The sequence below is a fragment of the Erpetoichthys calabaricus genome, chromosome 14, assembly GCF_900747795.2.
Source record: "Erpetoichthys calabaricus chromosome 14, fErpCal1.3, whole genome shotgun sequence".
Classification (NCBI taxonomy): domain Eukaryota; kingdom Metazoa; phylum Chordata; class Cladistia; order Polypteriformes; family Polypteridae; genus Erpetoichthys; species Erpetoichthys calabaricus.
This window is the reverse complement of record NC_041407.2, coordinates 83349828-83370548: the sequence shown is the minus strand read 5'-3', so window position 1 is coordinate 83370548 and position 20721 is coordinate 83349828. Positions and strand designations below refer to the sequence as shown.

General features: G+C 40.0%; 1 protein-coding gene across 12 annotated transcripts in view; it reads left to right on the top strand.

Moving 5' to 3' along the window:
* The window catches only part of pum1 (pumilio RNA-binding family member 1), a 139891-nt gene extending 133631 nt beyond the window's left edge, over positions 1–6260 (top strand). For all 12 annotated transcript variants that reach the window (XM_028819712.2, XM_028819704.2, XM_028819710.2 and 9 more), the window contains exons 21-22: positions 48–240; positions 4377–6260. In XM_028819712.2, coding sequence (XP_028675545.1) covers positions 48–240; positions 4377–4508 — 325 coding nt within the window. In that variant the 3' untranslated portion in view covers positions 4509–6260. The remainder of the gene's footprint in view (positions 1–47; positions 241–4376) is intronic.
* Positions 6261–20721: the final 14461 nt, after the last annotated feature.

The window sequence follows — 20721 nt, the reverse complement described above, 5'->3', positions numbered from 1 at the left end:
CTACATGGCCTGCATCATTTCATTTACTGTTATCAAACTATCCACAGTAATGTTGTTGAAAAATGTGTCACCCATGCCTCCCGAGCTGAACGTGCAATGCTGATTGATGAAGTGTGCACTATGAACGATGGTCCTCACAGTGCCTTATACACTATGATGAAAGATCAATACGCCAACTACGTTGTACAAAAAATGATAGATGTTGCAGAGCCAACTCAACGCAAAATTGTCATGCACAAGGTAAGTGTTGTGACAGAAATAAATTTTATTTTAATTTGAAAATATTTGTGAGATAAATGTCTGGGTTTTTTATGTACATTTTTATATTTGAAATGTTTACCTTATTAATGAGATCTTTTGTGTGTACCTAGTGGCTACAGTAAAGCACATACATATCTACTGTAAATGAATTTTTGAGATTTGAATATTTCATAGTAGAAATGTGTTTTTGTTTGCATATATATTCAACTATGTCTTAAAAATTGTGGTGGCCATGTGTGTTTTCCTATCATGTACATGAGCAAAAAAACCATTCATGTTTTGTTTTCAGAATAAAGAAATTCCTCCCATGCATTTGTCAAACTATGTTAAATTGGCAAAATATGTTAGTCTGGATATCAGTATTGATAAGTTAATTGATAACTAGCCATTCTGCCATCTGTCTCAGGCTGATGTTTTTAATTGTTTTCGCTTGAAAGTGCTCCATATGTTTTTACATAGGGGCTTCTTTCAACTGGTCTGGTCCAGGCTGATGGCTGCTTTGGCAAACAAGAAGTGTTGATAGTTGGGGTTTGTCGCTTTGAGGATTAATGTGAGCAGCGTAATTCTGTTGAACCCTTTCATCAGCAATAAGCAGAGCAGCTGTTGGTCACTTGTCATTACAGTTTGATTTATTTCCTTCATTTGTACTGTTTCTGAAAAGACTAAGACTGCCTCTGTTTACAGTATATAAAATGTGTGTCAGTAAAGTTAGTCATTCTAGCCTCTGGCATTGCACAGCTGCAGTCTTTAAAAGAGTTTGTGTAATGTTGTAGTCTGATTTAAAAACGAGAGAGAGAAAAAAGCAAGTCCTTAATAAGTAATCTAAAAAGTCATCTACACTGCTGTAGAGCAAACCAACCAATCGGCCTTTAAATGTCACTTTAGCTCCAGGAGCTTGACTTTCTAATAACTGCCAATGGCACTAAACTGCATTTGGCAACGAGTGTGAAAGCCATAATTTCTACCAATTCGGTTGTTTTTTTGTTTTAACTTAGCATTATGTGTTTGCCTTGCATTGGAGTGATGTCCCATCACAAATTCATTCATGTTGTATAGCCAGTGCTAACACGGCTTTGGGTCCTCACAAGCTAGCTGTGAAACTATTGCTTTTTGCAGAAGATAAGATTGTTGAAGAATTTTGAAACTCTATTCAGATTTTTTTGACCCAGAATGCAATATTGAGTACATCTTGGTATGTTCTTAATCTGTAATCTGTAAGGGGACACTTAAATTTCTGAGGAGGGCATTGATATTTTGGTGGAAATAGTGCTGTTTCAATAACCCAAACAAACTTTACTTTCACATCTCCCTATTAAAATATGGCATTATAATTAAGATTTTCAAGGTCAATTCAAAATTAATATCCAATAGAATGAGCTTCCAAACTGCAATAATGGATTCAATTTACCTGCTAAACAAAAATCATCATTCAAAATTAAAATAAATCATCCAGTAATACAATTTACCCCATAACTGATACACAAGCAGTGAATAATTCACACAATAGGAATCTGAAGGCTACTGGTTTCATTCCCATTTGTACCATTTCATTACAAAGCAGCCATGTGTAATGGCAGATGAGGGCTTACCCTTTGTGAATGTCTCACTTGTGGTTTGAATTACTAGTTAGTGTTCTTCCAGTATCTGACCACTGACAAAGTTCAAGTATTTTTAGAGTGCAAGGTCATGGGATCCCCTAAGAGTTGCTGGATATCCTGGTCGGCCTCTACACTGGTACTGTGAGTCTTGTGCAGAGTGGAGGCAGGACCTCTGTGTTTTTCCCAGTTGATTCTGGGGTTTGTCAGGAGTGTGTTCTGCTCCTACTCTGTTCAGTGCTTGTATGGACTGGATGTTGGGCAAGGTCGTAGGGTTTAGTGATTGTAGGGCATCTGTTGGTGAAGAAAGATTGACTGATCTTAACTTTGCTGACGATGCTGTGATCTTCACTGTGTCAATGGAGGCTCTGATCGGGGCTCACTAGAGACTGATTTAGGAGTCTGAGTGTCTGGGCTTGTGAGTGTTCTGGATAAAAACCGAGATCCAGGCCCTAAATTACCTCTTAGGCGCAGCCATTAGCAGTGTGTCTGTTTGCGGAGAGAGTGTTGACCTCCTCGAGAGGTTTACTTAACTTGGCAGTGACATTCATGTCTCTGGTGACTCTTCCTATGAAGTCAGTAGAGGGATTGGAAGAGCATGGGGGAGTCATGAGGTCGCTGGAAAGGGGTGTGTGGTGCTCCCAATATCTATGTAAAAGAACAACGGTCCAAGTCTTTAGAATCCTGATGCTTCCTGTCTTGCTATATGGTTGCGAGACATGGACGCTGTCTAGTGACCTGAGATGAAGTCTGGACTTCTTCAGTACTGTGTCTCTTCTGAGAATCGTTGGGTACTGCTGGTTTGACTTTGTGTCGAATGAGTTGTTGCTCACAGAGTCCCAACTTATGGAACTACAGCCATGTGGTGCGGTACCCCGAGAGTCATCTGGCTCACAGAATCGTCATTGTTGAGGACCCAAGTGGCTGGACCAGGCCAAGGAGACACCTGCATAACACCTGACTGTGGCAGATAGAGGGTCATTTTCAGAGGGTGAGACTGGACCGTGTTTCTGCCTGGGGGGTTGCCAACCAGGATCCCAAGCTGTTTCATTGTGTGATGGGTGCAGCAGCACACTGTTCCAGTGCATGCTCCCTGACCTGACCTGACCTTCAGTTATGTAAGCCAAAGTATGTTTTGCAATCCAGTAAGTCAATGCAAATGTTCTCTCCTTCGCCTGCTTCCACCACAAATTTAACAGTTTATATAACTGTGAGGGTCTTAAGAATAAATGGAGACACTTCAAGAATTAAGAGATTGGGCTCAGCAAGAGCATTTACTAGGATTGCTAGACTTGGGCCAAGGCTTTCCTCAATGTGTGAAAATTGAAGACTACGTGCCCGAGTGCATGGCTCCATTTCAGGGTGCATACACTTTGAGAAGGTATTTGTAGTTTTTGTTTTTTATTTTTTCATTCAGCAAATGTTTTGGGGGTGGGTATTACTTTCAGAAGTAACTTATATTGCTCATAACCTAAAAAAAAAAAATTAAGTATGTTATATAGTTTTTGTAAAACGTAATGTGTTATATTTTCTTTGTTTGACAAATTGCACATTCTGCTGACTGGCGTTTGTTATTAATTTCTGACACATATATGAACTCATGAACCTGACCAGAAGCACATTTTATCACTTTCTTGTGTTTTATAAATGCATTTTGTCCTTCATGCTCTGTGAAGTAGTAACATCCATCCCCTTTTTCTATCCACAATGCGAGCTCCTAAAGAGTCAGGATGTGACTGTTGGCTGCTGTGCCACAAGACCACACTATTTCACCATATCTATAGCAAATAGGTGAATAAAAACGGTCTGTTTATAGTTTGTTGTTACTGAATTGTGTGTGGCACACAGTCTTTTCAGATTAGTTGTATGGTTGAGCCGTGCAGAGGACTGGCGTACTGTTAGCTTGAGCTGCTGCAGTAGTCATTGGCTCCGTGTGACCCCTCAGCAAGTGCAGGGTTGAATGAATACCTATGACGTTTGTTAATTTCTTTTCTCTTGATTCTACACTATACACTTGCTTATCTCTTCCACAGCCGGAGTGTGGGCTTGCATGGGGTGTCACCAACGAAACAGAAGGCAGCAGTACTTTTGTGAAATAACATAGCATTCCTTTTTAGTTATTTTTTATGTGTTTGGTGTGTCAGGAATGAGCTACTGCAGTAACACAGTGATGCTTATCATCTTTGTATTTTCTTTTTAAGTAGCGCAGGTATTTTCACTTTTAATGAATTAAGTACTGCATTAGATTACTCGTTACTTTCAAAAGTAATCTGGCTACGCAATGCAATGCATGTTACATTTAATGTGTTACCCCCAACACATTTTGTTGTTGTTGTTGTTACCATGTCATGTCACACATCTTGTATTATGAAAATCTACCAAATCATAAATCACAAGCTTAATGGGTATCCACAGAAAGTGGACTTCAATACAGAAAAAGCTTACTTGCCAAACAGAGGTTTTGTGAAGGTAATCTACAGGCTGTCAGAGTTTATCATCTTCTCAATTCTTTATTTTTAGATCAGACCACATATAGCAACTTTGCGGAAATATACTTATGGTAAGCACATTCTGGCCAAGTTGGAAAAGTACTACATGAAAAATGGAGTTGACCTCGGACCGATCTGTGGACCCCCCAATGGAATAATGTAAAGACCTGCATCAGCAACGACATATTTTGTTTTTGGTCGCCTCCGACTAGAAACAGCCAACATCTGGGCCATCTGGTCCATCAGCAACCTTCTTGATTCCACTGTTAATGCTAAAGAGTGTGAGTTTTCTTTCCTCCCCTTTATTTTTAGGTTGCTATTTATTTTACTAGATGCCATTGTAAATGTATTTTAATTTGTTTTGCATACTGATAACTTGTAGGTTTTTTTTAATTTAAATGACGCCAACTGCCCTGGTTTTTTTTTTTTTTTTTTTTAAATCTGTAACACTGGTGTATAGAATTATTGTACATAGGTTTCATGAAAAAATGTACATGTGTTGAGCAGTGCATTTTCCTTCACTGTTGTATTTATAATCATTGTGAAGACTGCAGGGCAGCTTGGTAGAAATGACTTGCTTTGCTCAGTAATGTTGGTGGAAATTTTGTGGGGAGGGGGGCAACAAATCCTGACCTTTTCAAGAAATGTAATGTATAATAATTAGCATTCATAATAGGGGAAGAACAATCACTCTTAGATTCATCCTTTGCTGTGTGCTACTGCAATAGTCCAAGAAGTACATTTTTAAGTTGCTTTTTATGATAATGACATTTAAAAGCTTGCTAATTTAATTTATCTGTTGGTTTCTCTCCCATAATCATTGAGGAAGGGGTTGGCTTGGCGCATTTCTCATGTCTCTTCCTCGCTCTTGTGTTTGGGGTTGTGGGATGGGGAGATGAGCATTCAAACCTAATCCTGAGAACACATTTTGATTATTTAGCATGGGAGACAAGTTAAACGAAAAAAAAAAAAAGTTTTGGTCTTGCTTCTATAAATATATAGTGTATACTTGGTGTAGACTTTTGCATATATATATAAAAATAAAATTTGTAGTTTTTTCTGGTTTTGATGTTAAATCTGTATCTATAATGTACCCTAGTAGTGAACACATACTTTTGATTGTATAATTGTACATTTGTAAACCTTCTGTAATGTAAATGTGGAAAACTTGGAATCAACTATACAACCCTTTTTGGTATAAAGAAAAAAAAATTCAAAAAAAAAATTAGAAACCTGTGCATTTCAGTGTATATTCACACTTTTTTTGGTCGTGGCATATAGTTGTTGTATATTGTAAATTGTAATATCTATCAAATATTTTTTGTTTGGTTTTGAAGAAGCCCTTTATATACAGCGTAGTACTTGTAAAAAGAACTAAAGTTAATCAAAAAGTGTCATGATTTTAACCGCTCACTTTGTTGGTAAAACATGTTCTAAATGTGTTTAAACCCTGCATACTTCAGACTTATTTTTTACCCCAATACATCTTTTAAAAGTTACAAAGGTTTTTCTTTCAAGGTTATTTAAGGAAAAACTGACAGAACTGAAGCCTTTTCCAGATTATCACCCAATGATTTCATCTTACACTGTGGGTTACACTTCCCTTTTGTACAGAAAATAAACTGTATTTTGCATTTTTGTCTACTTGTAAGTGATTGTAACATACTGTCAATTTTTTTTTTCCTTGTTGAAATACAGAATTGTAACACTACGCGGTGTACATTTATGAAAGCCTTGTGTATATTTCCAAGAACTTTTTTGCAAGCACACTTGTAACCATATGTGTATAGTTAACAAAATCCTGTGTATGCTTATGCCTGGGCAACTATTTTTTGTAACTCTCTTGTTGTAGATTGTCTCTAAACAATGTGTGATCTTTATTTTGAAACAAAAAAACCCTAAAATTTCACATTTTTGTAAGAGTTTGTGTGTGTGTTTTTTAATTAGAAGTTGTGTGGGTTTCATTGATTTCCTTTGAAGATGTATTATCGGGCGTTAGACTTTTAACAGATTTCTCATTCACCAAATGTGCCCCAGTCAAAGTGTGAAACGCAAAGTGTGAGACTGCCCTGCCTGCTACATGCGATGACAAGAGCTAAACGTGATAAGCTGTTTGTATATTGAAGTGCTTAGTCATTCTGTGTCCATTTTTATAAACAAAAGATAATAAACTTGCAGTATTTAAAACTTACTTCATTTAAGTGGAGCTGCTAGAAACAGTCCAGAGAAGAATGACTTGCGTTAATTCCAGGGTTGAGTTATAAAGAAAGGCTGAAGGACTTGAGCCTTTTCAGTTTACGCAAACGGAAATCAAGAGCACACAAACTAAACTAAACTAAAGTGTTTAAAATTATGAAAGGAATTAGTCCAGTGGATTGAGGCTGTTACTTTAAAATGAGTTTAACAAGAACATGGGGAGCAGAGTTGGAGACTTGTTAAGGGTAAATTTTGCACTGACATTAGAAGTTTCTTTACACAGAGACCCACAGACGCATGGAATAAGTGATTGAGTAGTGTGGTAGAGGCCTCAGTGGCTTATTGTCATCTGTACATTGTTCTAAAGTTTAGGCTCCCTTTTGGTAAATCTTTGTTACTTCATTACAGATCTTGTAATATTGATTCACCTTTTATGACTTTAGCTCGTCCCCATAGAAGGTCTAAAACTGCATGGCAGAAGGTACAACACCTGAGATATTTACAAAGATAGGGTATACTATAATGTATGTAGAGTCAGTGGAAATGTTTTTCGTCCATAATTTACATCTGTGTGTGCGTGTAAGTCCCTAAAGGTAGGTGTGCCCTACTTCTAACTTGGTGAATGAGTTGAAGGGTCAGGTGGCACTGTCACAGAGGCATCATCCTCCAAGGTTTGACTGCCACACTTAGGCTTTGTCTGTTGTGGAGTTTGCAGATTCTCCCTGAAGTATCCTTAAAGTTATTCTTGTTGGTAATTCTAAATTGGCCTAATGTCAGTGTGCCCCCTGCTGGCGACTGGTGCTCTCTCCAGGGCCCTGTGTTCTGCCCATTGCTGCTGGCATAAGCTCTGGGCTCCTGTGATCCTTAGTTTGATTAGGCTGTTTTGAGACTGTTATGTTTTATGCTGATTTTCAAATAATTAAAATAAGGTGTATGTCAACTTGGCTACATTTCTCCTCTATTATCTACAAATAATTTTAAAAAAGGAGCCGGAATTAAATTGTTGTATGTACCTTAATCCATAAGAGGGCACTGATGCCTTCAGATTCAGCAGTTGAGTTGGCACTAGGCATGCCTGTGTGTGTATTTAGTGCAGACCCTGTTTGAGGGCTGTTTTAGGAAAAGCAAGTTTTAAATCCTAGACTGGGAAGGAATGGGTTAATGGACAGGTGTCTTCAGTCCTACGCGAGACCCCTCTGTCTAATAAGTGAAGCCGAGGACGGCCTAGCGAGTCGTATAGGCAGACACAGGTGGACGCTGTGCAAAGCAGATGGAGCGTGTTTTGGTGAACTATTCTAAAACATTTTGGAATCCTGAAAATAAGTATTCATAATTGGTGCAATAAGTTACTTTGAAAAATCTTCATTAAAAATCTGGTTTCAAAATATTGGAGAAATTGAATCCTAGACATTAAATAAATAAATGCAAGGGCTTTCATCTGCTGCAGCTAATTTCAATCTTGAGTTCTCACGTGACCCCCACTGACTGTCCGGGGAGTCACTTCGGCCTCACAGTGGATGCTCGTAACTTCTTCGCCAGCCATGCTACTTCCCTTGTTGGGCTGTGTGGCACCCATCATGTGACCCAGTAACCTCACTCGGGTCTCCTGACTGTACGAGTGAACACAGCAGGCAGATATGAGGGTGTACCTTTGGGTTACCTGCTGCTTTGTATTTATTTGGACAGTTTAACTTGCTGTCTTTTGTTTATGCCTCATGCAGTTGTGTGTCACGTGATTGTGAGTGGCATTTTGATGACATTGGTGGCAGCCCCGCAGTGCGGCTTCATCAGTCTAAAAGCCTTCTCGTGTATTTAGTCGATTTATCAAGGAGGCCTAACGGCAGGTTTACTTCTGTTTCGATTTGCCTTTCTGTTTTGTTTGCTGCTTATTTACAGTCTTACAGGTCTGCCTGGTCTGCTCCCACTGCACTGAAATATGGCAGACACTTCTAGTAAATCCATGGAATGAAGCTAAACTGTCGGCTGATTGACTGCGTTTGGACTCGGAGAAACAGTTCACGTTAAAATCTACAACCCAGAGCACTCCAAAGCCTGCTGATGTATGAAGAAAAGAAGGTAAATCTTTTTAAAAAGTAAATTCATTGTTTCTCCTCACTGCTGTTTGTTTCACATTTCATCCTGCTCCACCAGTATGGCACCTGCCTCTTTGTAATGTGGTTGAAGAAAATAAACTTTAAAAGAATGGCCTCCTTTCATCTGATCTGAGTAGAGAGGATAAATTATCAACATCTTGAAGTTTTTTTTAGAGTTCTATTTTCTTTTGTGTGACAGATGAGGGAAAAGAGGGGCTCATGTGAAATGTCTGTCTCTCTAGTAATCAAAAATGAATTCCAGAGAAGAGGACCACCCATGAAGTCAGGAATTGGGCACTGAATTTGAACTCCGGATGCACCATACCACCCCCACAAAGACTCCAGGTGGGCACCGGCCAAAAATGTCAATACTTTAGAATTTCAGGTAACTCTTGGCCAAGTGAAATTTATTTAGTGAGGTTTCATTAGGGTGGCGCAGTGGTAGCGCTGCTGCCTCGCAGTTAGGAGACCCGGGTCCTCCCTGCGTGGAGTTGGCATGTTCTCCCAGTGTCTGCGTGGGTTTCCTCCCACAGTCCAAAGACAAGCAGGTTACGTGGATTGGCGATTCTAAATTGGCCCTAGTGTGTGCTTGGTGTGTGTCCTGCGGTAGGCTGGCACCCTGCCCGGGATTGGTTCCTGCCTTGTGCCCTGTGTTGGCTGGGATTGGCTCCAGCAGACCCCCGTGACCCTGTGTTCGGATTCAGTGGGTTGGAAAATGGATGGATGGATGTTTCATTAAGCCACTTCTGAATGAAGTGTGTGTTCAGCGTGAAGGTCGGGGGTTAAGTCAATGCTCTTCCTTTTTATACTAATCTGTTTCAGCCGATTTAGATGTTTGCAGCTCTCCATGACCAGTGGATGAGAGCTCATTTGGCTTTTCAAGTGGTGTGGAGTTCTTTTAAGTTGCATTTGCCATCTCTACTGAGCTGTCTGTTTTCACAAGACCATAATATTTGCTTCCACTAACTACAGACGTTGCCAGACTTTATTATCTTCAGGCCATGGACTTCACAGTTCAAAAGCATTGATTTTTCTTTTCTTATCTTTGCTTCATTCTCGGATGGCTTTGCTTTAGGTTGCTAGTGGCACATTTGTTCTTGAACTGCAGTGTTTTTTTGTCAGTTCAGCCCCCCTTACGCTGTTCTTCTCTCATCATCTCCCTGTAATTCTTCTTTCCCTTGTAGTTCCTATCAGTCAGGATGTTTCTTTTGCCATTTCTCCACTTGCATTTCTTCCATCCTAACAACCATTTTCCTTCTGCTCCTCACTTCCAAAAACTTAATTGCACTTTCTGTTGTTTTGCTGTAGACACACCTTGTTACTCTCTGCCTCCTCTTCGTCATCTTTGCTGCTTCATCATTCCACCGTGATACTTCCAAATGTTTCTTTAACCCACCTGCCTAAATCTGCTTTTCAGCTGGAGGTGCTTCATCATCTCCTCTTTTATTCATCGCATCCTTTGCATCTTCTGCTTGACAGCATCTTGGCTTTTCCTTTTCATAGTCCTCTGCTCATCTTCTTCAATGCCTTTGCGCTGCTGTTACAGACTGGATGGTGAGGTGAAGCAGACCCTTCTCAAGGAACCCCCTTCTCCACACCTCAATTAGCTTTTTTTTTTTTTTTAAATTCACTAGAAGTTTATTGTCTATTTATTGCCACTGCGTTCACGACCTCTTGGAAAAGTTGTTCCACGCAGCCGTCTCCAGTGCACCACTGCATGCTATTATTTTTCTCCCCCTCAATGTTCTTTGTCCCAAAATTCATGTTCTTTGGAGGCCCATCCACACTGACTCGGGCAGGTCCATGTAGGCCACCATACTGACTGCACTGGGGTGACCTTGGCATACATTTTAATTAGGACCAGGGGGTGAAACAAAATGACTCACTTAGCCAAGTGTGGTACCAGGAAAACAAAAAAAATAATTTTCAACAAAATTGTACAAAAAATAATGGATTTTCATGCAATCAAAACCAAAACAAAAGATGTTAATCATAAGTCAAAAACAAAAGAAGGTCATAAGCAGAAAATCGAGAAGAACAGCAGCACGTTAGCCCAAAGTATTTTAGTGAGTAGCCATCGGTGGGGACATCCAGGAAGTGTATGAGGCTGACCTTTATACGTTTGACCCGGTGATGTCATGTTCCACACACTTCTGGTTGACCTCTTCAAGCAACAGCTTGCCATCCAGACCAAGCAGAAAGTGGGGATGCAGAAAAACCGGTTGACTTGTTAATATAAATAAGAATGGGTCAAAATAAACGTAACCATTGGGGTCCTTGTCCTGTGAAACTTTACAATATTTAAAAGTTAAGGAATGGCTGCACAAAAAGTACAACTCACATCACGACGGTCACGGCCTGCGTGTGAAATACTGCATGATAACGGGGGTCCCATTACTGCTTCAGCGTTAAATGAACACCAGACTTGTACTGTGAGTTCATATAATCCCTTATACCTCTGCTGAGAACTAGGAGTCCCAGCCACTAAAGAGTTCCATAGTATGCAGTTTTGACACTTCCAGTAATGCTCACTAGAGGGGGATATCACTGTGAAACCCTGGCTAGTAATGCTGTACGGGCAAGTGCCAAGTCTGATAAAATAATGTGTTCTTCACATAAAGGATACCACCACCACCAGAGAACTTCTGTGGAGCACAACGGCACAATGGAATTGCCTGTAATAAGGCAATCTGAGTGGAACAAAGGCAGGAGCAAGAAATCAGAGATCCAGTGATTCACAATAAACACAAGTACACTCACCAGCTCGCTAGTGTATTCACAGTGAACCACCAGGAACTGTGAGAGGCCCTCTGGAGTTACAGAATGGAGGGCAGTTCCTGATGGTGATTGGCAGGTGACCCACAAAGCACATGGAGCACAACAGTGACATCTACTTTACGCACAAATGCGGGCAGTTTAATGTTTCATGAAATCAAGGTATAGAACAAATAAACAATGGCAAATAAAAAAGGAATCATTAAGATTTTATTCAAATTTTTGATTCATCAAAGTAGCCACCTTTTACTCATATAGTAGTCTACCTGTTTTAATTCAGAATGCAAGTCACCAACTCTGCCTCCAGCAAAAGAACCTCAGACCATCACACTTCATCCACCATGTTTGACAGTCGGTGTCACACCAACTCGGCGGCGTACAAAAACCCAGCATGACGAAACAAAGATTTGGATTCATCAAGCCATAATACTTTCTTCTTGTCTGCAGTCGTCCTCAGTTGATATTTCAAGGTCCTGTTTCTCCTTTAAAGAATGGCTTTCTTACTGCCACTCGCCCTGTCAAATCTGCAGCACAGTCTCCTCTTCACAGTAGAAACTGACACTTCCTTTTGTCGACCTGCACTGTTGAAGTTGTTGTGCTGTGAGGCGCCTGTGATCACACAAGCTGGTGACCCTCAGAAACTTGACTTTGGGTCCGCCAGATCTCTTCCTATCAGAGTTTCTTCCAGTTGCCTTTAGACTGTTTAGGACACCGCTGATCTCAGTTATTTTTTTTGCAATTTCCCCAAAACACTTCTAAGGGTAATAACGCTGTGTGTCATTTCATTTGTTAATTGCAGTTTTCTTGCCCCTATCACTGGAATTTACAACGTCCTACGGTGTAATATTGTCCAACTAGTACTTCAGAGGGTGTGGTAAGACAGTGTGTTCCAACTCTGCTTCAAGACAGACGGAGGGCGTTCAAGTAATCGACAGAAGTTGGGACACCTGGGCAATCTGTTTGCTCCAACTTGCAAGGCTTCATTTATTTGAGTTGCTGTGGAACATCGGTGTGCTGTAACCTATTAGTTGTTCCCTGATGAGGTCCCATTTGTAATGTCCTGAAATTTCCTTTTTTTCAGTTTTTGATAACTGAAACTTTAAATTTAAACCTCTGGCGGTTTACTGCTTTTCCTTGTCACCATTTTAGGCCATTCATTGTATTTCAACTGATTACATTTGAAGAAAAACTGGAAAAGCTGAGCTGTTCTACAGTGTAGACAAAACCAAAAATGAGGAAGAGAGGCATAAAACTAAAATTTGAACCCCAATGAGGTGTGAAGCCTTGCCTGAGACCTGCCAGTGTTAAAGAATCACACACGTGACCAGCAACACGCAGAACCGCTGCAATTCACGACACACACAGCAACACGCCAAGTCACTCGCTGCGACGGCTGACAGACTTCAGATTGAAAGTTCATTGGGACGTTTTCTTTGAATTATTAAAGGGAAGTAGATGCCCAATTTTTCAGCCTATAACTTTTTTTTGTTTGTTATTCATTTTGGAGCAGAGTTAACTACTAAATGAAACGTCACTAATGCCTCCCTGTCACCGACTAGTGTGGCAGGCAGTTCTAGACGAGTGCAGACGGCTGAGGTGCGTCATGCCAAGTGTAAAGCAGGAGGCCACGGCTCAGCCCTCTCCCAGGTTTATATCGGAGGTGATTTTCCTTACAAATCCAAAAATGTTTTTTAACACCATACTGTGTTTCTAAAATGTTATTTTCAGAGACTGCTCACAATTTTGATTATGACTTCCTCAGGGGATCCCTTGTCGTAATTCATGTTTAGTGCATTGCTAATGTGTGTGAGCACAGCTATTTGGTGGCAGCTGTTAAATGATTTGCTTGTTATGAGCGGAGTCACCGCGCCTCCTGGCAGCCGATGCCTTGTTTGATGTGCTGCTATGATGAAAGGAACTGCATGCTGAAGCAGTTGGTGTAGCAGCAAGTTGTTACGGTTTGCTGACATAATCATCTTTGGATACTGAAATGCTGCTAGAATAGATGGTAGATGCTTCTGATAAATCCATTTAAAAAGTCTAAAGGGATTAATAAAGTGACTCTCTCCTGATTGGCTGGGTCTCCGAGAGTTTCAATTAAAATATTCACTTGAGAAAACCACAAAACTCACTGATGATAGAAAGAAAAGAAGATAACAACTGCGAAAGGGAACTCGTGGGCTCATCTCGCGTCTCCTTTGCTTTCTGCTCCTCCTTTTTTGGCTTCTCCTTCTCTGTCTAGAATGACAGGAGAAAGACAATTTATAAAGAATACTCTCTCTCTTTTTTAATTTGATTTTATTGTAATTATTCCATACAAATAGATCAATTTTTACAAAAAAATAGGATTGAAAACAAATCAACCCCCACTCCTGAGAAAGAGAGCATGGCCAACGGACTAAAACTTACAAATAGTAAAAATAAATAAATTGGAGAGTTTAATAGGTGGATAAAGATAAATGGAGAAGAAAAAGAAATGGGGAGAGAATCTGCTTCCTCGGTGCTTTAAGAGCTTATTCTAAAATATTATTAATTAGATCCTACCAGGTTTTGAAGAAGTTCTGCACAGATCCTCTAAGTGAGAATTTGATTTTTTCCAATTTCAGATAATATAAAATATCAGTTACCCACCGACTTAAAAGCGGAGAGTTTGGATTCTTCCAGTTTAACAAGATAAGTCTGTGTGCCAATAGTGTAGTGAAGGCGATCGCAGTTTGTTTGTCCTTCTCCACTTCACGTCCATCTGGAAGAACACCAAACACAGCTGTTAGTGGATTACGAGGAATTGGGACACCAAGGCTGTCTGAAAGGCACTTAAACATTTTTGTCCAGAATGATGTTAATTTGGAGAAAGGGCCAAAACATGTGACCCAGTGAGGCTGGAGCTCGATTGCAGCGTTCGCAGGTTGGATCTTGCCCTGGAAACATTTTGGACAGTTTTAAGTGAGCCAGATGTGCTCAATATATAATTTTTAGTTGAATAATTGTATGCTTTGTGCATATGGAGCTCGAGTGAAGTCTCTGCATTGCTACCTTCCACTCCTTTTCTGATATGTTGAGTGAGAGATCATTTTCCCATTGTCCTCTTGGATCTTTGAAAGGGAGGGACTGTAAAATGATTTTATATATTGCAGAAATGCTGTCTGAGCCCTTGAGACTGAGCAATTATTTTTTCCAGCATAGAGGAAGATGGGAGATGAGGAAAATCGAGCAGGTTCTGTTTAACAAAGTTTCTAATTTGAAGATAGTGAAAGAAATGTGTTGCTGGAAAATTAAATTTGGAATGTAATTGTTCATAGGATGCAAAGATGTTGTCTATATAAAGATCTCTAAGTGATTTAATCCCAAATGTTTTCCAGATATGAAGAACACTCTCTTATCCAATGGGTTTCTTTCAGTTGGTCTGACCAGAGAGAGTAAGCAATCAATATAAAAAACAAAACAAGCTTTGCGCAGCCTTCATTTTGTTTTAGAAAGTTGTGTGTTCTCTTGGCTGTGTTATGAACTGTGAGTCCCAAAGTACAAGAGTTCCAAACATTTACAAAAATGCCCACTTTGTGCCGTCAGACCCCAGCTAGTAATAAAGTCAAATACAGGATCCTAATAAAATAATAAAAAGAGTTTCTTTTCACAAACAATGCTTTTTCACACTATGACACACCCTGAAGAGCACAAAGGAGTTGACAGCAAGGCAATCCAAGGTGACCAAAGTCCCAACACAGGATCCAAAAAAAGGAAAGCTGAAAATCCACAAATCCAAGAGTAACAATAAACCCACGTAACCCCACTGACTCCATAGCACATTCACAATGAACCGCCAGGTTTTATAGGGTGGAAGGCAGTGATTGACAGGTGGTCTTGCCTCTTGAGGGACCACCCACAAAACCCATGGTGCTTAACAAAGGCAGCTTACATCTCTCTATTATAATAAAAAAATCTTGTGAAGAGAGACGAGACGTGACATCCTCAGAGAGACACTTTCACTTCCCGCGAGATTAAACCTCGCTTGGGGCCGGAAATAAAAGACAAAGAGTAGATGACAAAGTAGAACATTGTCGAGAATTCAAAAACGCGCTACACATGTAGAGCAGGTTAGCGATAATGGAAGTACGAAAATTCGAAAGTTTTAAAAAAATGATAATAAAGATCCCATTAATGCAAACAAACAGAAATTATTACGAAAAAACGGAACAGCAAAAAGAGATTGAATAGATTGTTCGGATTTAAAGTTTAAGTCGGAGACTTGTAGGTCGTGTAATTCGTGTTGCCATCACAGAAAAGTAGTGTTTCTTCCCAATGAAGAGGCGTATCCGCGAGAATTAAAAGATTTATTGTTTGGTGAAAGTGAAATCCCGCAAGAGAAAATTTCAAGCCCCGCGAGACAAGATCTTACGCAAAGAGATTTGGAAAAGTCCTGAGCACATCTAAAACATTTACAGCCACGCACACGGTTCAATCATTTCTCATTTGTGTGAATGTTATTGTCAGACAGTTCGTGTCTTTAAATTTGTTGACACTGTCAGACTGTTTGGAGAAAGGAGATTATGTCTGGAACCCAGCAGTGATGCAGTTCCTGTACTTTATGAAAGCAGGGGAGTTGAAAAGCATGAATGAAAAGCAAGTCTAGTGAACTCAACACCATTAGTAAATAGAATTTGTATGTGCATTGTGCTTTTCCAGCAGTGTTTCTGTCTTTTCTTATAAAAAAGCCACATTTCCAAGAATATTGCACTGCGGATGAGAAAGATGACTGAATCTTTTCAAGTGGCCATGCACTTATAGAGTGAAGGGCACTAATAACCCTGTAAGTAATGCTATTGTGGAAGCATGAAAACAACCTACTGGTGGCAAAGGCTGAACTGTCACGTGTAGCTGTCTGGTTTCTCATGAAATTGCTTACTTCCACCCATATGCATAGTGTAAATCTATTTAATTTGAAGAAAAATTTCCTTCCTATATTTTTGGCCTTAAAGGCAGGCATAACATTAAATTATTGGAGCAATTTAATTGTTAAAGGAGTACTGGATTTATGCCATTTACTTATTATATACTGTATATGTATATGCAGTACATGGAAGTTAAAAGTCTGTGATACAGTTTGCATATCTGTAGCTGGAAATTTGCATATCTTAAAATAGTTTTTTATTCCTAAGCTTTTAACTTGTATTAGGACTCATCATCAGAGGAAAATGATTAGACGCTTAGGAATCCAAGGCAATATATAGCAAATAAGGAGTGGAGGGGAGATGGGTGTGTGTGGGGGGAATTAATGAGGTGGGGTTTGGAGGGTGTTGGTCATAAAGTCTTATTCATTATATGTATGTTCTTCCTTTCAAGCCAGCATACTCTGGGTTCATGTCCAAATGTCTGTTAATGCCTTTTTCATTGGATAGCCATGTTTCAGCCAGTTCTCTGGCACTTTTAGTATTAGTCTTGAATTTTACTTGCATTTAAGTGTGTGTCTGTATATATATATATATATATATATATATATATATATATATCTATTATAAAAAAAAATCCTGGGAGAGAATGACTAGGGAGACATGACGTGATCTTCACATGAAGATCACGGAAGACACTTAAAAGACCTGCGAGACAAAAGAGATTGGCCACGGAGCGTCTCGTGGGGACCATAAACATGAGATGGTGCCAAGAGATTGACCCAGGAGCGTCTTGCGATGATGTAGAACATGAGATTCTTGCAAGACACGCCCTACTTACAACCAAATATCAAATAAGACAACGGGGCAGCAAAACACTCAGTCGTGTCAAGGCTTTGAGCACACACAGATCCAGGGCTCTCAGCGCATACAAAGCATATAAGGACAATACGTTATAGATGAAACGTCGTCGACTAAGCGAAGAAGAAAGAGCAGCGCAGAGAAAAGAGACTCAAAAGCATTGGAGAGAGAAAATGCAAAAAAGAAAAAGAATAATCGAGGTGCACATTCAGAAAATAAGGAAAGTAATAATCAGTCCAGAACGAGTGGAATTGAAAAAAAAGCACGTCCAATTGGGCTCAGAACTAAAAGACAAAGTATAACTTCATAAAGACGTTCAAAAACGTTGGCGTTATACACATGCAGAGAAAGGAAAAGAATATGAAAGCAGGAAAATTAGAAAGTATTAAAAAAAAAGAAAGATGAGTAGCGCAAAGAAACGGAAATTATTACTCGAAAAAGGGAAAATAACCACCACGGACCAGGTGACATTGGAAAAATAACAAGACAAAGCGAGGTCAGAAATAAAAGACAAAGAGTAGAAAACAAAGTAAAATGTCATAAAGAGGTTAAAAAAACAAGGGGGCCAAACACATGCAGAGCAGGTTAGAGATAATGAAAACAGTGGAGTTCAAAAGACTAAAAAAAAAACGTAGGCGAGAAACACATGCAGAGCAAGATACAGAATTTGAAAGCAGAAAAAAACGACAGTTTCAAAACAAAGAAGGTAAACATCGCATTAGTGCAAACAAAGAGAAATTATTACTTGGAGAAATAACGAAAAGGCGAATAGAGATTGAATATATGGACATAGGTGATATGTCTGAAGTATGTAAATATTGTAAGGCTTTGAAGTTTAAGTCAGAGAATTTCAAAAACGGGGTTTACCTCACATGCATTTATTGGTTACTTTGCAAAAAAAATTATTAACTGCTGATGATGCAGATCGCTTTGTCTGTGCTGAAATTCCAAACAGAGAAACCTATCCTGAATTATGGTACAAAGTCATTAAACACATGTCTCACGGACCTCATTTAAAAGATTCAGCATGTTGGGACTCAAAAGATTCCAAATATTGTTTTTAAAGAAGTTCTGAAATAAAAGTGAAACTAATGAAATAGCAACAATTCAAAGAAAAAAAAATCTTAAAAAAGTGTGTATCTGGAAAACCAAACACAGGGGTTGGCAAGCGAAGCGAGCAGGGGGCAAAGCCCCCAAGTATTATAAAAGAAAGAGACTTTGACCAGGAGATTTTTTTCAAGTCCCGTCCTCCTCTCAACCATATTCAACCACACACACGGTCCTCTCACCTCTCATTCGTGTGAATATTTTTGTCAGACACAGTTCCTGTGCTCTCAGCTCTTATAAATTTTTACGTTTTCCTCACTTTAAGATCCCAAATAAAGAAGACTTATTATGTCCAAATCTTATTGAAGAATTTCATCCCAAAGTGTTATCAACAGAAGAAATGAGTACACAGGCAATCATAGCATCGAGAAACAATCATACAAATTAACACAAAAATTGTTATCAGTTACACGGCAAATTGGTTAAATGCGTATCAATAGACTATACTGAAACTGTTGGTGGTGACCGTGTGGAAGATGAAAACATCAACTTACAATATCCTGTAGAATATCTACAACCGTTAACACCATCTGGTCTTCCACCAGCTGAATTACTGTTGAAAGAAGGTTGTATCGTGATGTTATTGCGTAATTTATGTCTGAGTGATGGGCTGTGCAATAGGACAAGATTAGTTGTATTCAAAATTGGTCGAACAATTCTGACATGGAAAATTTTAACAGGCGTCAAGAAAGGTAATGTAGTACATCTTCAGTGGATAACATAAGACACCAAAGGAGATCTTGATATGCCATTCGTATTAAAACGTTTATAGTTTCCCATTAGAATAGCTTTTGCTATGACAATTAACAAATCACAGGGACAAACATTAGAAAAAGTTGGTTTATAGAGAGAAAGAAACGATATTCACTTACGGGCAGTTATATGCGTTGTCACGATGTAATTCCAAACACGGAATCAAAATTCAATGCAATATTGATGAAAAGGTAAAAGTGAAAAGAGATCAAATATATGGCATAGGTGATATGACACGGTGGCGCAGTGGGTAGCACTGCTGCCTCACAGTTAGGAGACCCGGGTTCGCTTCCCGGGTCCTCCCTGCGTGGAGTTTGCATGTTCTCCCCGTTTCTGTGTGGGTTTCCTCCCACAGGCCAAAGACATGCAGGTTAGGTGGATTGGCGATTCTAAAATTGTCCATAGTATGTGCTTGGTGTGTGTGTGCCCTGCACTGGGCTTGTGCCCTGCCCAGGGTTTGTTTCCTGCTTTGCACCCCATTTTGGATAATGGATGGATGGATGGATGGATGGATGGATGGATGGATGGATGGATGGATATGACAGAAGTATGCAGAGGATGTCTGGGGGAGAAGAGAGACAAGGCAGTGAGACAAAGAGTAGGACAGCTGCTGTACAGGCCTTTAAATGTTCGAAGGGCCGTGTGAGATGCAGATCATGCAACATGGGAGCAGCAACAAGCCAGCAGCTGATTGAGCAAAGAGAAGGTAAAAAAAAAAAACTGCATTTGTTTCCCATTGTATCACCACTTAAGGGAGGGGGGGGGGGGGGTTGGCGAGTGAAGCGAGCAGGGGGCAAAGCTCCCTAGTACAAAATCAAAAATAAAGAATGATGCCAGTGCCATTTGGAGCCCCTCTTTGTCTGTAGTGGATGTTTGTTATTATTAGACTTTGGTGACCTGTGTTGCCCTCTCGGTGTCCTTAGCGTGTGCTCCTTGGTGTTCGGAGTGTGTAACGGCGTCCACTCAGTATTATCTGAGCTGAGTAGCTAGGTGTCTGGAGCTGGCGTGCCTTCAGAAACACAAACAACACTTTGTGTACATAACGTGGAGACATTATAGTCAAACTTATCAAACACGGTGCCCCTCTGATGATGGCACCCTAGGTTGCTGCCTATGGTCGCCTAATGGATTGACCAGCTGTGAATGATGCACGTAATCTACGTAAGTTAAAGCATCAAAGAAAGAACAAAACAGACAAAGCATGAATTTGAACCCTCCACGTGAAACATACCATGCTGACAGATGGGGTGAAATATTTGCTTTTTTAAAACTTCTCTCTGACTAGTAACGGAAAATGAACTCCAAAGATAAGGCAGCGCTAGAGACAGTCCAGGGAAGAACAATGACCTGGCAGATTGTGGTTTAAGTGTTATGAGCTATGAGGAGAGATGGAAGGAGGGGAAGTGGTGAGAGGCTAGCTAAGATAAGCTCTGGCTTCCCCAAGGGCCCTGCTGTGGATAAATATGTTTGGGGAGGGATGGATGGTTAGATGGTTGATCAAAGAGGGAGGAGGTTGGGAGCATGAACTGATTACAGCGCCATACAACACCCACCACATGATGAACCACCAAATTGGGACCCGAGTGCAGCCGTGCAACACGTGACACCTCAGCACCACACTGAACAGTGTGAGGTTTTTTACGGTGGCTGGAGTGCCAATCCTGCCACCAACCCCCAAGTTTTCCCTGTAAGTTGGAGGACCTACTTT